The sequence below is a fragment of the Hippoglossus stenolepis genome, chromosome 7 (genome assembly GCF_022539355.2).
Source record: "Hippoglossus stenolepis isolate QCI-W04-F060 chromosome 7, HSTE1.2, whole genome shotgun sequence".
Classification (NCBI taxonomy): Eukaryota; Metazoa; Chordata; class Actinopteri; order Pleuronectiformes; family Pleuronectidae; genus Hippoglossus; species Hippoglossus stenolepis.
This window is the reverse complement of record NC_061489.1, coordinates 16990849-17008551: the sequence shown is the minus strand read 5'-3', so window position 1 is coordinate 17008551 and position 17703 is coordinate 16990849. Positions and strand designations below refer to the sequence as shown.

At 44.7% G+C, this 17703-nt stretch overlaps 1 protein-coding gene across 2 annotated transcripts in view; it reads left to right on the top strand.

Moving 5' to 3' along the window:
• Positions 1–17703, top strand: part of ndst1a (N-deacetylase/N-sulfotransferase (heparan glucosaminyl) 1a) — a 42312-nt gene that overhangs the window by 18288 nt on the left and 6321 nt on the right. For both annotated transcript variants that reach the window (XM_035161295.2, XM_035161296.2), the window contains exons 2-7: positions 10351–11374; positions 12925–13407; positions 14155–14242; positions 14589–14743; positions 15933–16118; positions 17266–17394. In XM_035161295.2, the coding sequence (XP_035017186.1) occupies positions 10829–11374; positions 12925–13407; positions 14155–14242; positions 14589–14743; positions 15933–16118; positions 17266–17394 (1587 nt within the window). In that variant the 5' untranslated portion in view covers positions 10351–10828. The remainder of the gene's footprint in view (positions 1–10350; positions 11375–12924; positions 13408–14154; positions 14243–14588; positions 14744–15932; positions 16119–17265; positions 17395–17703) is intronic.

The window sequence follows — 17703 nt, the reverse complement described above, 5'->3', positions numbered from 1 at the left end:
ACGTCTTCAAGATCAATCATTGTTTTAATATCCAAAAATCCAAAAACTACGCCATTAAAATATTGGACTAACAATATTGATTCAAGTAATTATCACCTTCAAGTTGATATTTATTCGTAGCTTGAGTCTGGCAATGAAAAAAGGCTTATACCTATGGGGCAGGTCTGTAATGGCACATATAGACCTACTACTAAACTGTACAGGCAGTGTGAAGCCTCATAAACCGCAAGTTTGACGTCCTTATGTTAATTCATTGTTGTGTTTGGGGTATTTCTGTGCAGCTTTCATTCTATCTGTGGACTCAAGGTCTCACTTAGTCTTTTAAGTCTCACTTTTCCATCAAACTACAGCAGGTCTTCTCATTGTTTTTGCTGCATTCATTTTACAATCTTCCTCGTCTTGTCAAAAAGTCAATATTTTGGTCTCCTCGCAATAAAAATCAGCCTTGTTTCAGACTCTGCCACATGCCTCCAGACAAACACTAGCTGAGAGGTCATGTCAGTGTTTTTTTTTTAACTGTGGCTTTTTCTTTGCCAGTGACAGTGACTGGTTAATCACCAAGGCAACTGTTGTTGAACACTCTGTCTTCCCATCTTTTAGCCATGAAACCCCGCGGAGTCTCAACAGACCCTTTTGGTGGCCTTCGCACTGGTGTACTCGGAGCAGAGATGGTCAGTTTTTGAAGACGGCTTTTCCACAGCTGTGATACACAGATTTAGACATTCCTAATGGCTGACCTCACTGTACAACAAGGCATAGTTCAGTGTCCGTTTCCCTAGTATAATAGGGTTGTTGTATCATCCAGATATGGGTGTGTTTTAATACACATTTAATAATAGGTGTTTACTTAATTCGTTTTCACATTCTAATGACATTGTAATGACATGTGCCAAGAAAGAACATTTTAGGGTGGATCTGGACAAAAGGGTGTGTCCAGTCACTTTGTTCTCTTTAACATTGTGAGATAGGGCGTTTTTTAAAATATTTTCACCAATTTCCCATTAAATAAATCATTATCTTAAAGGCACCCTTGGAGGACTGATATCTATGAGTGTGTGTGCAATTTGGTGCAGCTTGATTGAATTTAAAGGCACTGTCCTTAGTGACTGCCATTCCAGTTGATGATGAATTTGTGGATTTTCTTTTTCATCTTCAGTTAAACTAATGCCATAACACGGAAAAAGAGACAGTCCAAGGCGGCTAAATGCTGTCATTTGGGAAAACTGTATTTAACGCAGGTTGACTCTGGTAGTGTTGACTGAAAGCAGAAAGTACGAGAGCATAGAAAAGTCGGAGCTGAGCCTCAGTTGAATAAAAAACAACCAAAAATCCACAGGAGTTGTAATAGGATTCATGACTGGGGCTGCAGTTGGGAGTGTAATTATTGTTATTGCAATGAGACAATCATGAGGCTGGGTATTTCTCTGCAGTTGGGAGTTTTCACGCATTTAGTGCCTGCAATTATCTCGATGGGGGCATGTGTCAAGTGTGTACTGTTTGTTTATGTAAAACATACTGTACACAGCCCTTTAAACAAATTTCCACTTCCACCCATTTATCTGTTGTTCCTGATAGCACTTTGAAAAGCGAGCTGATGATCATCAGTGCGTTTTCATGCAGGAGGAAAAATCGTATCTGTTTGATCTCGCAGGCAAAAATATGGGCAGCAAAACAGAATCTCATCTCTTGTGTCAGCTATTCTTCTGCACCGTGATTTTCCCATGGGGACGCATTTCTGCTGCGCGAATCACGGTCGGATCAGTGTGGGCTGTTTCTTATCTGGACATGAAAGAAGGGAAGATGGAGGAGGAGGAGGGGGCTGAGGAAGAGAGGTAGGGGCTCCTCTGGCAACGATAATACCTGAAATTCACTGGGCGGCCTCTTGAATCTAGTTCATCATCATTTCATGAGCAGGAATTATACTTATCCCTATTACGGCCCAGGTTACATCCTCTGCTCGGCTGTTTTCCCTCAGCTTCTCACGGACCGATTGAGTAAATTGGACAGTTGAATTGTTTATGTGTGTGCTACAGCCCATGTTACAGCATGCCTGGGGTTTTATCATTTGTTTTGATCGTCTTCTTTTATTCATCTGCGGTCATCATGAGCATTGTTGTCGTTTGATAGCATCTCTGGTTCACGTCAGGTCAGCAAATCTGTTATTGCTGCCCCGCCGCAGGTGTAACAGTCTTAAGAAAACTGTTGTGCTTAAGTCAGAGTTTCCGTGGATTGGTTCTCTGCGCTGAATAGGCAGTTGATTTGATCGGCAGACTCAGCAGCCTGAAATGAAACCACACTGACAACTGCTGTTATCTCTACTTGCCTCCCCCACTTAGAACCCTCCCCCCGAACCTTCACGTTCACTCACACAGACACGAAGAGTACAGCTTTCACCTCTGACTGATGTATGTTGTCTGTATAAGGGGAGACCCATTACGAATTCTCAGTCCCATCGGAGACATTGTGCTGCCCGCCATGCTCCCTTGTCCTTCAGCCGCGTCCTGAGATGACGGTAGATAAACAAAGGGAACAAACAGTCACTCCCCGCAGCATTGATCTGGCTCCCTCACCCCTCCCTGCTCTCGCCAACAACGCCACATTGATTCCACCTACACTCAATTTATATGAAAGCCCCTCTGCCCCACCTCCCCTCTCCACCAGGACTGACAAAAGTGATAAATGACCAACCCCTTCCTCCCTCTGCCGCCACCTCCCTGCACCCTGCGTTGGCTGTCCGAGACACTACAAGCCTATTTCTCCTTTCACAAACCCAATAGAGTGAGCTCCCCCTTTTTCATGGAAGTGTATGTTTTAATTTTTAGCAGGGAGGAAGTAGAGTGCAGAGGGGTGGGGGGTGGAGTAATTCATTGCTTTTAGGTCCTTCCTATAATTTCCACACATAAACATGTCACTGGTGTAATTTCAACACCACAGGACATCCATATGCATGATGTCAAACCATCGAAAGAGACGAATGAAGGCAATAATTATTTATTTCAGTGACACATTAACTGGGGTGGCTGCTGGCTAAAAGTCTGCATTGTCACTCAGAGGAAAGCATGTGCAGAGGCATCAAAGTGGGGTCAATTGTTTCTTTTTGTCCTCGGCCGATGCAGTCCATCCGCTCCATATGTGTGTGATTACTTTGTCAAGCGTGGAATCACATGAATTGAGTTGAAGTTTAAACAGATGCTATATGTGAATATGAGAATCTGTACACGATTGACAACATGTAGGGGCCAGAAGCCTTCTGGTTTCTGTTTCTAGTTTGACCAATCACGTTTGAGCAGGCTTTGGTTGCCTGCAGGCGGAGAGCAAAAGAGGCGGAACACAACAAATTGAAATGCATCGCCTCTTTAATTTATCTGCATTCATATGCAGATAGGTGTTGATGTCGATTAGTCAAAATGTCATCTGGATCGAAAAAACGCCTACAAAAAGTATCCTCATGTTTGTATTCTGTGCAGAGAAACAGACGACTCACAGCGATTGTAAGACAGAGTCTTGGCCTTGCTATCCACTGTTTACACCGGAAGCCCTAACTATTGGCCGTACCCTCCACAGACGCTAATTGGTGATCAAATGGTAGCCGATGGGCTCCGAGATAGATTCGTAGGTGTCACCTCTGCTTGTTTGGATCTGTCCTCACGTGTGAATAATGACTCATCTTCACGGAGTTTCAGCTCACTGCAGTGTTTTCTATCTGTGTCGTCCTTGACTACCTGCACAACTGCTAATAAATGGCTGCAGTTTACAAATGATGTTTTCCATGTTCTCAACTGTTTTTTTTATTGTACAGATCCAGTGTCCCCATGCTTGTAAATGGAGCACAGTGTGTCTATAAATAGATTTACTGTGGTAGTGAGCTGCTGGTTGTTAGGGGTTTATGTGTATATATGTTTGTGTGCGGTTCTTTTTATGTGCTGTATGGAGGTGGCTGTGGCTATTGATGATGGTTTCTCTCTGGCCACTCTTCTCTTCAGCCCAGGGGGGTAATACCATTGAGGAAAGTCTCCATTTCACATCTTAGCTCTCTACCATTCCCTAACGACCTGTCCTTGCTTAGTCTCCACCCCGCCACATCCACATTTTTCCCAGTGGCTCCCACAGCTCATCCACTCTGCTTCTCCCACTGTGAGGTAATCCATTTTGCACTACCTTACACTCTCAGATCCCTCCTGTCCCTATAGCTCCTGCTCGAGAGCCCAGATCTGAAGAGGACGGGAGGTTTGGGAGTCTTATCTAAGATGAAAAAGACTCGCAGAGTGCCATGTATATTTTATTCTCTGCCCTCTGTTTTTATTCATCTTGGTCCTAATCATCCCCACATTATATGAATGAATGATTGCACCATTATTCCTGTGCCAGCTCAGCTTATCCTCGTGGATGATGATATCTGTGATGATGGGATCTGACATGATCCCTCTAATGGAAGTCTAAAGGTGGGATCTTGCTCTGTCTGCTGGAGAATGTACAGAGATGCCCCACTTCTCTCCCGATTGTCTTTGAACACACTTTTGCGGTCTTCCGTTCTATTGATAATTGCTCTTTGGGAAAAGATTGCACTCCTTTGTCTGGATTTGAAGATGATTCTGCCTCTTTGTCCCATTAGTGTCTCGGCGAATAACATTGCAATCATTTTAATTATGACAGCGCTGGGATCGAGGTCTTCAAGTAGGGCCTTGAGATGTAATTGGAGGGGCACGGGCGAACTGAGGAAAGGCATTTTTCTTCTGTGAAATTGCCTCAGTCTTGGGGACAGTAAATTGAGGTACTGAAAAATGATGTGATAATTCAGCCGCATGGTTTGGTAGAGGAAATGGTCTGAAAGTCACTTTCTAGAGAATTAGAAGGCAAAACTATATTCGCCTCCCGAGTCCTCTGTCCTTCATGCAGTGGCATGAAATGAATTGATGAGACAGAGAGAGAGGGAAGTGTCGGTGTAAATGTTTGCAGCTAAAATGAAACTGCCTGCTTGAGCATTCAGATTTGCTGAAGGGTGGGAGGCAGGAGCCGTAGTGAGGATACGCCGCCACACGTTCCACACTATTTCACGGCCTGAGCCTTTAATCACAACAAGCACAATGAACGCATGAAATGGAATTTAAATTTCAGATTGATTGATTCTATATTGATGACTGCCAGGGCTGGCTTAAGCAACAACAAAAAAAAGGAAAATAAAGCAACCTCTTAAAGAAGCCGAGTTCTTGCTCCTCTCATGTGCCTGTTTCTTGCTTTAAATGTGCTTCAAAAGAAATATGAAAAATTTGCTTTTTGAAGTTTAATCTCTCACAAGAGAGGGTAGGAGGCTGAATGCAAATGCAGAAATTTGCTTTAGCTTTGCTTCTTACTGCTTATGGTGGAGAATTCTAACACAGTGGCTCTTGTAGCCGTCGACAGCAGCCCTCAACCCCTCAAACTGTGGAGTTTGTCGCCTTGGGTTTTAGTGAAGGCCTCTAAATGAACAACACATGCACCATAAAAATAAGAGTAGGAGTGAAGATTCATAGCATTTGACACCTCTCTTAAAATAATGCTCGGTCCTCGCCTCCTCTCATTCTATTGTGTCTTGTTACTTAATCCCCTCAAGGCATCGCACACAGTAACAGAGCTGGCATAAGCACATTTGGTACTGTTTGCAGTGTCGAGATTAACAGGATTACAGATTAGGGATTACACTGGCGTCATTCCTACCCATTTAACCTTGACCCCTGCCCCCCGCTGGAACGATTCAAACGGTCAGCCCGAACCTGTTTGTGTGTTTGTGAGACCTGAGTGTTTGCACAAAAGATCAAGTCATATTTGTTCAGGAATAAACACAAACAAAGCGTGTGTGCTTTTTTTTGTAGTGAGATCGTTTGGATTGTAGATCTTCTAATGAGTCTCTCGGGTCTGTGTCCGCTGTGATCAAGCCACTTTGGTGCAAGCGCATCAATACACAGACAAAAGCAGAAAAGTGACAGTAGCAGTAACAACAGTAGCCTTTTGATGAGTGGATTACCTGTTCTCCCTCTTTTTCCTTCTGCATGTTCTCCATGCCTCTGAACACGATGCAACTTCAGCGTTTCCATGGAGAACGTGCGGTTGCCAAGGCCTGTGGAGATTGAACACAGAGGGTCGTCGTTTTATTTCTGTCAGTCAGCGGCGAGGGGACGGATCGGGCAGCAGGGCAACAGGGGGGAGAAGGGGGAAGAGCCGGGACCCGAGGGGCTCAGAGGGTCCAGCTCTACTTTACAAGTTTATTTGTCGAAGGGATCACCTACAGCTAGTCAGACTCTGGCCTGACAGTGTTAATGTACTGGCTCTCCTCAAAAGCCCTGGGGCACTTAGTCTTATTCACACTTTAAAAAGAAGTGTCATGGAGGGAGGGGGACTGAGGAGGGGGACAGAGGAGACGGGACGTGCGAAGCTACATATGGACAACCTTAGCGGTGTTTATCTAGAGAGTTGTTACAGCTGAGGAGCAGGCTCCGTCCTCCTGTTCCTCATCGCCTCTCATTAATCTAGCAGTATGGTCTTGGCCTGCTTCCCATGATGTAGAGCGAGCAGGTTTAGAGTGACCACCCACCATGAGGAAATGCATTTGTCCGTCCTCTCGGCCGTCACCTGCTATTGTTTACTCCGCCACCGCCATTCAGCTGCTATAAAATCAGGAGGTATATATTTTAATTGATGTTTTCAAAGCTGCAAGATTAATGATCGCCCTTGGGGCTGAGTTTCTCGCTTATTTCTCCCACCAATCAGTTTTTTTCTGTTGAGTATCATCTTGTCCTTTTCCTCTGCCTTTGTCTCCATTTCCACTTAATATTTTTGAATATCTCCTTTTTTTTTTTGCTTTGCATTTGCTATTTTCTCTTATCGGCCGATCTGCCAGCTCCATTTAGGGAGACTTATAATCCACGTGTGCAATTACAGCGCTCATATTCAGTCTGAGCTCCTTCCATCATTGGGAATGAAAAGGTTGGCTATCCGATTCACATTAGTCTCCATCTGCCTCTCCTTTATGCATGACTTAAAACACTGATTCTCGTTGGCAGACTGAAACGTGGGTCTCAGGCTCTGCACACCTTTTGGCTGCTCTTTACCTTATGACTATGTCTGCTGGATATACCTTGTATGAGCTTCTGCTGAACATGAAATATTCATGTTCCCGTTTCTTCCTCCTCTGCATTTTTGCATCTATTATTTTGGAGAGGAGGAGGACGGAGGAGCATTTGTGGTTGTATCTCGACTTCTAAGGTATATACATGGCACATAAAGTAGAAGATGCATTAGGTTGTATAGAAGAGCAGACATTTGAGATCCATTAGCCATTATTCAGTTCAGTCTGTGCTATATCCTTATCTCCATTATAGTCTAATGTATTATAGTCTCTAGCCAGCCTGATCTCCCTGCTTCACACTTTAGGCCTTGGGCTCTTAGTGTCAGCTCCTCTCTTGCTCCCCACACTCTGGCCAGCATCACACATCTCCCCCTCCCCTCGTTCCTTCAGTTGTCGCTCTCTGCATCACAGACTGAAGGTCAACATTTGGAGGACGTCATCACTGCTGCAAATTGGGCAAGAAACGAGCCTTTCTGTGTCCCTGCTGTGTTTGTGTTGTCTCGCCATTTAATCTGCTCCCGAGCCATGTCAGCAGTGTTGTTAAAAGTCAAGGCAGAGTGCAATGTCTTTCTGCCGACGTCGGCCATATCTTCATTCTGATTAATCATTAAGAACCTAAACACATTCTTTCTTGAATGTTGGGGCTTAGATAGAAAATAGATCAATGATTCTTTAGGTGTTGCTATCTAACCCGTATGAGAAAGAAATATGAGGCTTGATATTTTACAGTTTAACCATAAGCTTTATTATAAATAAGTATAAATAACATGAGAGCAGAGATACAACCAAATATATAAAAGTTAAATTAAGAAAATCAACATATTTCTGTGCAATAAATATTAACATAAATCCACATCTTTCCTGCATTGTTTATTCTGTAAAATAAACGTTTTTCATATTGGTGCATATCGGCAAACAAAAACTCATAATGATATGGCTGAAAGGCTCATATTGGCCAATTCCTATCGGCCAACTGGTAAATCATCAGGTTCTAAATAAAACTAAACTGAAAATTAATCAACAACCTTGATACTTGACTATTTTTTTCGTGACTTGTCAAGGAACTTTTCCAAACAGCATCTCATATGTAATCAGTAGCTGCTCTTTTCTCTTTTTACCATTGGTTAGTTGGATGTTTGTTGGAGAAAACATGCAGCCCATGTATAATATAGGCTTTGGGAACATATGATGGATGGTTGTCCATACATATTACAAACTGAACCGATAAATAACCATTCAATTAAATAGCTAGCAGATTAATCAGTGATGAAAATAATAAGTTGCATCTATAGATTGTGCTAAAAGTTATTAGATGACAGAACTAATGAGTTATTGCCTCAGACTTTATAACTAGAATTTGTTGAAGATAAACTTCATCAATGGAAAGTTTTGATTGATTTATTTTAAGCGGAAACATATGCTCTGGGCCCAGGTGACCTGAAATAACAGTTGAGCCTGTAATATTGAAAGTTTATTCCCTTCGTCTTCTTCTCTGCTTCACTGTTTGGAGCAGCGGTCACTTCCTGTGGCTAATCATACGCTGATATGCCGTGGCACGAACCCCGGCTCCCTCCGAAATGAACAAACAAGGTACCGGGGGATCTTTAAGCGACCAGGGCTGTTGGTTTTTAGTCGGCTCCACTGCGATACATTCTCTGAACGCCCACTGTTTCTTTCACGGCCTCGCTTTACATTAGACTCTGCCTCCCTGCGAAGAGGAGACTTGGACACGACTCAGAGAAAAAGGAGTGAGAGTTTCTTCTGCTGCACTGGCAAGCAGATTTAAGGCGTCCTGTTGAGCTTGGCTGGAAGGCCAAGAGGGGGCAGAGATGTTCGGCAGAAGGCTGACCTCGATCACATTAAAGGGACACTATGGGAGTTCGATTTTTGTTCCATGTAGCCCTGTGTGCACGTGAATGATAACTTCAACGATCAAGGGATTATCTTTATGGAATTCTCTCGGAAAAAATGTATGGTATGATTTCCTATCAAGCTGTGTAAAATCAATAATGTATTGATCGTAATGCCGTCAGATGAATGATCGTTGCCCATAGGATTTGCTACGCTGAGCACAGTATGGCCACTCTTGTATTTTTAATGATAGTCACCTTTAATCAAACCCTGGTTTATAGTGAAACTAATAAACCCTTTGATGACATTATCAAATCCATTTTATGTCTGATTTGTGTCTGAAGAGTCTTTATGGGCTTGGTGGTCACCGTTTAATGTGTCTGGGTTGAGAGGGTTGTGACTCTGCTCTAATGTGGTATCTAGGGTTTTATAAAAGGATGTGTGTATGTTTGTGTGCGTGTGTGTTTGTGTAGGCAGAGTATTTCTATGCAACGGTAGTGTGTGCTTGGTCTCATTCTCTCCACCAGGCCTCTAAATGGAGAAATGATGTTTTTGTAAGTGACTAGCTCGCACTGTTCTCATGCTGCATCTTGTACTTTTCACACTCTGCTTAATGAAGACTGACTAAAGGGTCTGTATATTACCACAGGTCTGCAGAGAGGGGTTTAAGAGTGTATATAGAGTGTGATAAGGGGAAGGGAGGGGGGGTATTCTCCCGGAGTGAAGGACCCTTATTGTTGCCAGGTCTGTCTGTCACTGTCACCCACTCCTCTGCTCTTGGATCATTTCCCTCCCATCAGCTTGTTTTTCTCCCGTCTCCTGCCTTCCATTTGGGTCTCGATGCTGTGAGGATTTTAGGGAAATGGAAGACGAGTGTCCCCAAGGGTGATGGCTTCACCACTGGACTGAATTGGGAATTGGTTTGCCCTAAGGCTTTGTTGTCACTCACACTCTGCTTATTGATTGTGTGGAGGCTGCATGAGTGGGTGATTTATTTTGTCTTTCTCTCTCTCTGTGTGTGTGTGTGTGTGTGTGTGTGTGTGTGTGTGTGTGTGTGTGTGTGTGTGTGTGTGTGTGTGTGTGTGTGTGTGTGTGTGTGTGTGTGTGTGTGTGTGTGTGTGTGTGTGTGTGTGTGTGTGTGTGTGTGTGTGTGTGTTTACAGGGGTTAGGTGTTTGCATGTAGGGGGGATATTGGCAGCTCTTACTTTGTGTAGGTGAAAGCAAGGTCTACTTTGGAGTGAACTTTTGGAGCATTGGCACTGTCAGCATGCACACATCTCCCACACGCTGCTCAACCTGCAAAACAAAAGAAAGCAATATGTTGTTTGTTCTATAGAAGCTGATGCCGTGCTTTTCATATTTTAAAATGATTTGCTTCTGTCTCGCTGTTTTTCTAGGTCAAGAGCTTCGATCCTGAGGAAATGGTGCTGCTGAGATGACCTGCGTGACCTCACTTTCCTCCCGAGATCATTCTCCAATCAAAAGACTGCAGCAAAATCTAGTCGGCACATGGTTGGCAGGTTCGCATGATGGACAGGTGATGGAGTCTTCCATCATCTTTCTGCACTAGTGACTCGGCCTGCCAAACCTCCCTCTGAGGCATCAGTGTGTACCAGTGGTCCAAGGCCCCCCATTTCTCTGCCATGGTGACATAAGAAGCGCTGCAATATGAGGGAGAGCCAACGTGAGACCGTCTCATTTCTTTCTCCAGTAGCTGCTGCAGCTGCTACCTTAACGCCATTTGTATTTTGCTCCATAACAAGACTCACTTTGTTGTGAATAATCGCTGTTAGCTGTTTTCTACGCACACCGAGAGAGACTGCCCCCAAGGCGTGTTGCTGGGCCGGTGGGGCGGAGCGGTGTGGGTGCGAGACGATGCTGGGATGCGTGACACGCCTCCGTCGGCTGGTCCGTCTCCTCCCCCTGCAGACCTCCCTCCTCCTCCTCTTCCTCTTCTGCACCGTCAGCGTCTGCATCTCTGCCTACTTCCTCTATGGCGTCAAGCGAGAGCTGGAGCCATCGGGAGGGGGCGTGTCCGGAGCCGAAGGTGCGTCCGCCGACTCCGATGACCCGAGGGTCACGCCGTCCAGACTGCTGCCTCTCCAGGGCATTTCGGGGGGCCCCGGGGTGGATCCCGGAGGGGCCAGGACAGATCCTGTGGTTCTGGTGTTTGTGGAAAGCCAGTATTCTCAACTGGGTCAGGAGATTGTGGCCATTCTGGAGTCTGGCCGGTTCAGGTACCGGACTGAGATCTCTCCCGGTAAAGGGGACATGCCCACGTTGACAGACAAAGAGCGAGGCCGTTTCACACTGGTGATTTATGAGAACATCCTCAAGTATGTCAACTTGGATGCCTGGAACCGAGAGCTGCTGGACAAATACTGCGTGGAATATGGAGTGGGCATCATTGGCTTCTTCAAGGTTAGGACAACAGCACACTCCCTCTGCCTCCCTCCCTCCCTCCTTCCTCCCTCTCCCTCCTCCCTCCTCCCTCCTCCCTCTCCCTCCTCTCACTCACACCTTCTGCCCTGTCCATCTGGCTGCACAGTCTCTAAGGAGATGGGATTCACAGGACCTGCCTCAATCCCACTGCACTATTTTTCTTATTTTCAATCTGTCTTGTTTTTCTGTATTCTGTAGTCTGGCCTCCTTCACTCTTTTCGCCCAGTCTCCTGTTTCTCGTTCCTTGTTTTCTCTCCCTTTTTGTTTTATTTGCTCTGGATATTCACTCCTCTCTCCTTCTCTCTCTTTCTCTATCAGTAATCCTTAGCTGAGCCTGTTTGCCCAAGGCCACTTTTCAGGTCTTATGGTTTTAATCACCATCTCTGAGCCCTAGAAAGAATATAGAGAGAGATATGGAGGCATAGATGGTGGTGCAGAGATGTTAGGCAGTGTAGGTGAAGGTCAGGAAAGCCTGGTGGGATTTACCATCTATTGGGAGAGGAGGAAGCAGAGCGAGGGCGTACATCCCAATAACCTGGACTCACCACACAGCTCTGTTTCTGAACAAAGTGTTTGCAGTGGAGCTGGAGCGATATAGAGTTCAGTTTATTAGGTACACCCACCTAAGACGAATGCATTCTGATACAAATTCTACCATTGTGAAGATTATTATTTATTATTATTTATTATTTAGTTTTTGTTGAAACTAAAGAGAGATGGTGATTCAACTGTATGGTAATTTAATCTGTGTTGTCTGGTGTTTCAATTACTTATATTTTATGTATCATTATTTTTTATATAAAATTGGGATAAACTAGAAACAAACAACAAATGGTACAACATGCAGAGAACATATAGAACGTTATTTATTTTCCTATTTGTTGGAAATATTGGATTTTCATAACATATACAACAATGGCAGCTGTGGGACCTAAAGCAATGAGGAAAGAAAGATGAAGTTAAAATAAAAGAATGTATTCTTTTACTATATCAATGTTTTTTTTGTATATTGTTGTGTGCCTCAGAAATCCAGTATGGTTAGTCTCCGCAATGCACAAATATCAGCAGCCACAGTGTGGACACCACCCAGTGCATATCAGTGTTAACTTAATGATGCTGTCACCAACGCCCACACGCACAGTGGTGAAATTTTAAGTAATGCAGAAGTGAAAGAGCAAGAGACGGTGGGATTTGTATATCCTCGGTTGTAGTGGTGTGAGAGAGACGGAGAGAATGACAAATGTAGGAGGGAAAATTTCAATGAATAATCACCGAACCCACCGTCTTTGAATCTTAGAGGACACGGCAGGAGGTGATTCATTTTGACTGCAATCTCGGAGCATAGCAGATTGAGCTTAGCAGGTAGAAGCTGCCTCATGCCTTCACATCTGAGTAGGCCTGACATTCCTTATTTCACACATGATTGGAGAAATTGGGGGAATTATATCTTATACGTTTCTGTCTTCATCACTCTGGTGTATGATCAATTTGTGTGATTTCTCTCTTGTTTCTGTCTCTCTGCTGATCAGGCCAATGAAAACAGTCTGCTCAGTGCACAACTGAAAGGCTTCCCCCTCTTTCTACACTCTAACTTGGGTCTGAAGGACTGCACGGTCAACCCCAAGTCCCCTCTGCTCTTTATAACTCGATCTGGGCAGCCCCTGCCAGGTCCTCTCCCAGGGGATGACTGGACCGTTTTCCAGTCCAACCACTCAACATACGAGCCCGTGCTGCTGGCCAAGACCCAATCGGCCGAGAGCATTGCGTCGATGGGGCAGAACGCCGCGCTGCTCCCATCTGTGGTGCAGGACCTGGGGCTCCACGATGGCATCCAGAGGGTCCTGTTCGGTAACAACTTGGTCTTCTGGCTGCACAAGCTGGTGTTTGTGGATGCTGTTGCTTTTCTGACAGGGAAGCGGCTCTCGCTGTCCCTGGAGCGCTACATGCTGGTGGATATAGATGACATCTTTGTGGGCAAAGAGGGCACACGCATGAAGGTGCCTGATGTAAAGGTGAGTTTGTGAGTGAGCTGCTTCTGATTTGAATCGTTAAGAAAGTTATCTGAACAGGAACTGAACCCACTTATGTATTCATCAACCAGTGTTTTCAACAGCCCTTAGCAGAAAAATAAGAAGTGCCTCACACATTGCATGTGCTATCCTCTGCCAGTCATAAAGAAACCCCCTTCTTCTTGCTCCTCTTCTCCTTTTTGAATGCGTTCATCCCAGTAGGCCGCTCAAAGCTGACAGGCCCCACTGCTCACACTGTCACAGAAGCTCCAGAGCAATGAATATTTCAGGGGCTCAGACGCATACAAAGAATGTTGAAAAGTTCCTTGCTTGTGTCCCCTCAGAGCAAAACAGACCCCCCTCGCATGTGGCGGCAGAGGGTGTAAGAAATACTTATGGAAGAAGCATCAAGGCCTCCTCACTCGCAACAGCAACAGCTTTTAGGAACAAATCACACCCTGACAAGACGCAGAGAGTGAGAGGGTGTGTGCTGGGAGTATTATCCAGTGCGGAGATCAAATGAAACAAACACCCAAATCAGAAGAGAGCAAAATATCAAACAGAATGGAGGAGCGCAGTGAAGCAACTGGGAGTGGATGTTGGATGTTTACTGAAAGAAACTTGCAGAATGAAATATGTATGTGGGCATGCGTGTGCCTGCGTGTTCTCGCCTCCTCATTAATGCAACCGTGCACCAGTGCGAGCGCACACCATGGAATGACCCACTGCTCTTTTCTCCCACTGTTTCAGGCCCTGCTAGAGACACAGAGGGAGCTGCGCACCCATGTGCCCAACTTCACCTTCAATCTGGGCTTCTCAGGGAAATTCTTTCACGCTGGTAAGATGTGGCCTCTGAAGAGAACCTTTACTGCTGTTAGCTCAAGCGGAAATAAATAAGAGCGTGCACTAAACTTAAAGAGATTTAAGAACACTTCTGACACTGTAGAGTTTGGATTCATGATAGATTAATATCTCTACTCCTTTTCTTCTACTTTGTGTCATCCCCCACACTCCTCCCTTCCATATCTGAACTTTTTCTTTGACTTTCATTGCCTCCCTTTTTATCATCACTGACTCATTTTCACCTTTTTGATTCTCCTTTATCTGACCATTTTTATCTCTTCACTCCCTCGTCTCTTTTTCTATCTCCTTCCTCCTTTCCCGTGTGACTGTCCACCCTCTAGGCTCTGATGAGGAGGACCTGGGAGACGACCTGCTGCTTTCCTATGTGAAGGAGTTTTGGTGGTTTCCTCACATGTGGAGCCACATGCAGCCACATCTATTCCACAACCAGTCGGTGTTGGCCGAGCAGATGTTGCTCAACAAGAAATTTGCTATGGTGAGTCAGGGGGGGTGAGGGGTCAGATCACAGCTCTGGGGGAGCACCGTGAGCTTTTTGTTTTTTTATGCTATTGTTCAGTCTCAGGCAAGCAGCACAGTGGAACTGGTTACTTTGCTGAGGAGTTGGAGATGTGTTTTCTATCGCCTGCAGCTCTTCATCACCGTGGCTGCTGCTTCCTGTTCAATTACTCATTTGCACTATTTAAAAATGATCCTCAAACAAAAAACACTGCAGAAAATGACTTGTTTCATTAGTTAAAATTATTTTTGATTAACGATCCGTGTCAGCCCAAATTGTGGCGACAAGTGCAGTGCATTTCCTGAGCCAGATTCACAATAAAGGCCAGTTGATGACGCGGCAAACAGGTTTGTATCAATAAAATAAAATAACATAGGATTACATCCTGTATCATTTTTCATCTGATTTCCTCATACTTATGTCGGCAGTGTGAATCCAGCACGGGCATGATGGAATCTGCCACTGCTGTTAAAACCTGTTATCTATCTTATAATTCGGGAAATCTCTGTCTGTCTGAATGTCATATCTCGAGAACCGTTCATCTTATCGGCTTCACACCTGACATGTGTATTGTTAAGGGCCTGAGGAAGTGCAGTGTCGAATTTTGCACGATACGTTCATGTTCATGTTAGTAAACTTTGAATAAACAGGCGACCAGCGCTCTGTGGCAGCGGTGGCTGGGACTCATCACTGTGAGTGACATTGACGATCACAACAACAGCGTGTTCATGACAACTGATTCTCCAGTTCAGGGTTCTTTGTACTGAGTCTGCTTCATTGGACTTTGAATAAACAGTCGAGCAGCTCTTTGTGCAGCAGCTGTGGTGCAGCTTCAGAGTTCTGTGGACCTTGGAGTCTTTACTCACCACGGCTCAATTACTGCAGGTCACTTTTACAGTTTCAGAAACAAAGCTGCAACCAGCATCACAACGGGCCAAACAACCAACCATTTCCAAACAGGCAAGTTTAGAATGGCCACTGCAATAGTGGCCATTCTAAACTTGCCTGTTTGGAATGCTGATCGTATATTGTATCAGAAAGGGGTCTGATGCCTTGAAAATCTTAAGCATTTTAACTTACTCACAGGTGAATATCATGGTTTTTAGTGAGTCTTGCTTCTGGCACCTTTCCATTCTCTCTTCATCACTTGTGTATTTTCGTCCTCCAGGAGCACGGGATCCCCACTAACATGGGCTACGCGGTAGCGCCACACCACTCCGGCGTCTACCCTGTCCACATTCAGCTGTACGATGCCTGGAAGAAGGTGTGGGGCATCAAAGTGACGAGCACAGAGGAGTACCCGCACCTGAAGCCTGCTCGCTTCCGGCGAGGTTTCATCCACAGCGGCATTAGTGTAAGAGCACCACTCATACACCCTGGCATCCATAAGGCCTCATTATCTTGTTACCTCCAGCCTGTTGCTTTTCCTCCACTTTGCTTCTAAACACCCATTACTTTTCAGCCAGTAATCCCTTTCAGGGTTCTTTTTTACCACCTACATATGCTATCCATCATTCATTAATTATCACGCCATCTCCACCTCCTCCAGTTCTTTTGTATTTATTCCTATCCCAAGGCCAGCGGTTGTTCTCCATCCTGCATTTGTCCATCATCCTCGATTCCTCCTTGACTACGTCTTGTCCCCAAAGACGCACAGTGGAATCTTATTTTCTTTTACCACATATCAATGAGACAACAGAAGTCCCGAAAGAAGCCAATCATCTCATTAGTCTGGCCGCGCTGTTGTATTCTTCCAAGGAGTGGGAGACGTAATGTAGTCAAGTGAACCAGTCTTGCATGAGACACCTGTCTGAGTCGCGCTGCCTAGCAGGCTTCAGCGCCATAACAGAGACTGACATCTCTGGCAACAGCATAGGTGGAGCGTGCACACAACAACTCACCGAAATGTCAACAGTGAAATGTCAGAAAAAAAACTGCACTTTATTTAGCTTCACAGCAGTAGCTGGTGCTGAATAATACAGTTATAAGAACAAAATTGAAGTTGAATATTATATTCAAGAGGCTCAAAGGAAGGGAAAAAATCCTTATCTATTTTCCCCAGGTTGACCTTCAGCACTGATAGGAAACAGTGCAGCCTCAGTCCAGCTCCTTTGTAGCGTTGGCATTCAGTCGGCCTGTGTGGTCTCTCTGCTCTGTTCCCGTCCTTGAGATAGTGCTGTATGAATGGACAGTCTCCACTGCTCACTGATGATTGATATTCAGTTCCCCAGACACTTTGAACTGCAAAAGCCTTTCCATGAATTTTCATATAGATTCAGTGAATAAAAGGTTTGCTTTGGCCAGATGAGCTGCATAATATGAATGTTTTTTTATTGAAAGCAAACAATGTGTGGAGTAACAGCCTGGAGTAGTGACGGCTCCGCTCTCAGCAGAGGCCTGATGCTCTGTGTGTTATTGCTGAATGCATTGCTTTGTGGTTTTGTTTTTCGTTTTGTTTTGTTGTTCTTTTTTAGGTGACATTGTGTTTGTTTGTATCACAGGTGCTGCCGAGGCAGACGTGCGGCCTTTTCACACACACTATCTTCTACAAAGACTACCCCGGCAGTCCCAATGAACTAGACAAACTCATCAACGGAGGAGAACTCTTCCTCACCGTTCTGCTGAACCCAGTGAGTGAAATAACACAAGCACACGACAAAAGCTTTTGTCTCGTGCACATAGAAAACCCATTTAACTGGTGGTCTAAAGTAAAATTTAGATGAGCGAGAGAACAGTGACTCATCGGTGTCTCATTCAGTGACGTCAACGTCATGCTTTCTCATTTTTCGCCAGTGTTAAAGCTCCTTTTTATTAGAGTCGAAAATACAAACAGGAACAATTACTGTTATTCATCAACATGTTTTGTTGTCGGATAATAAAAAAAAAGATTACTTTTATTATAACCATATGTGCAACACCTGCTTAATCTGCAGGTCCTT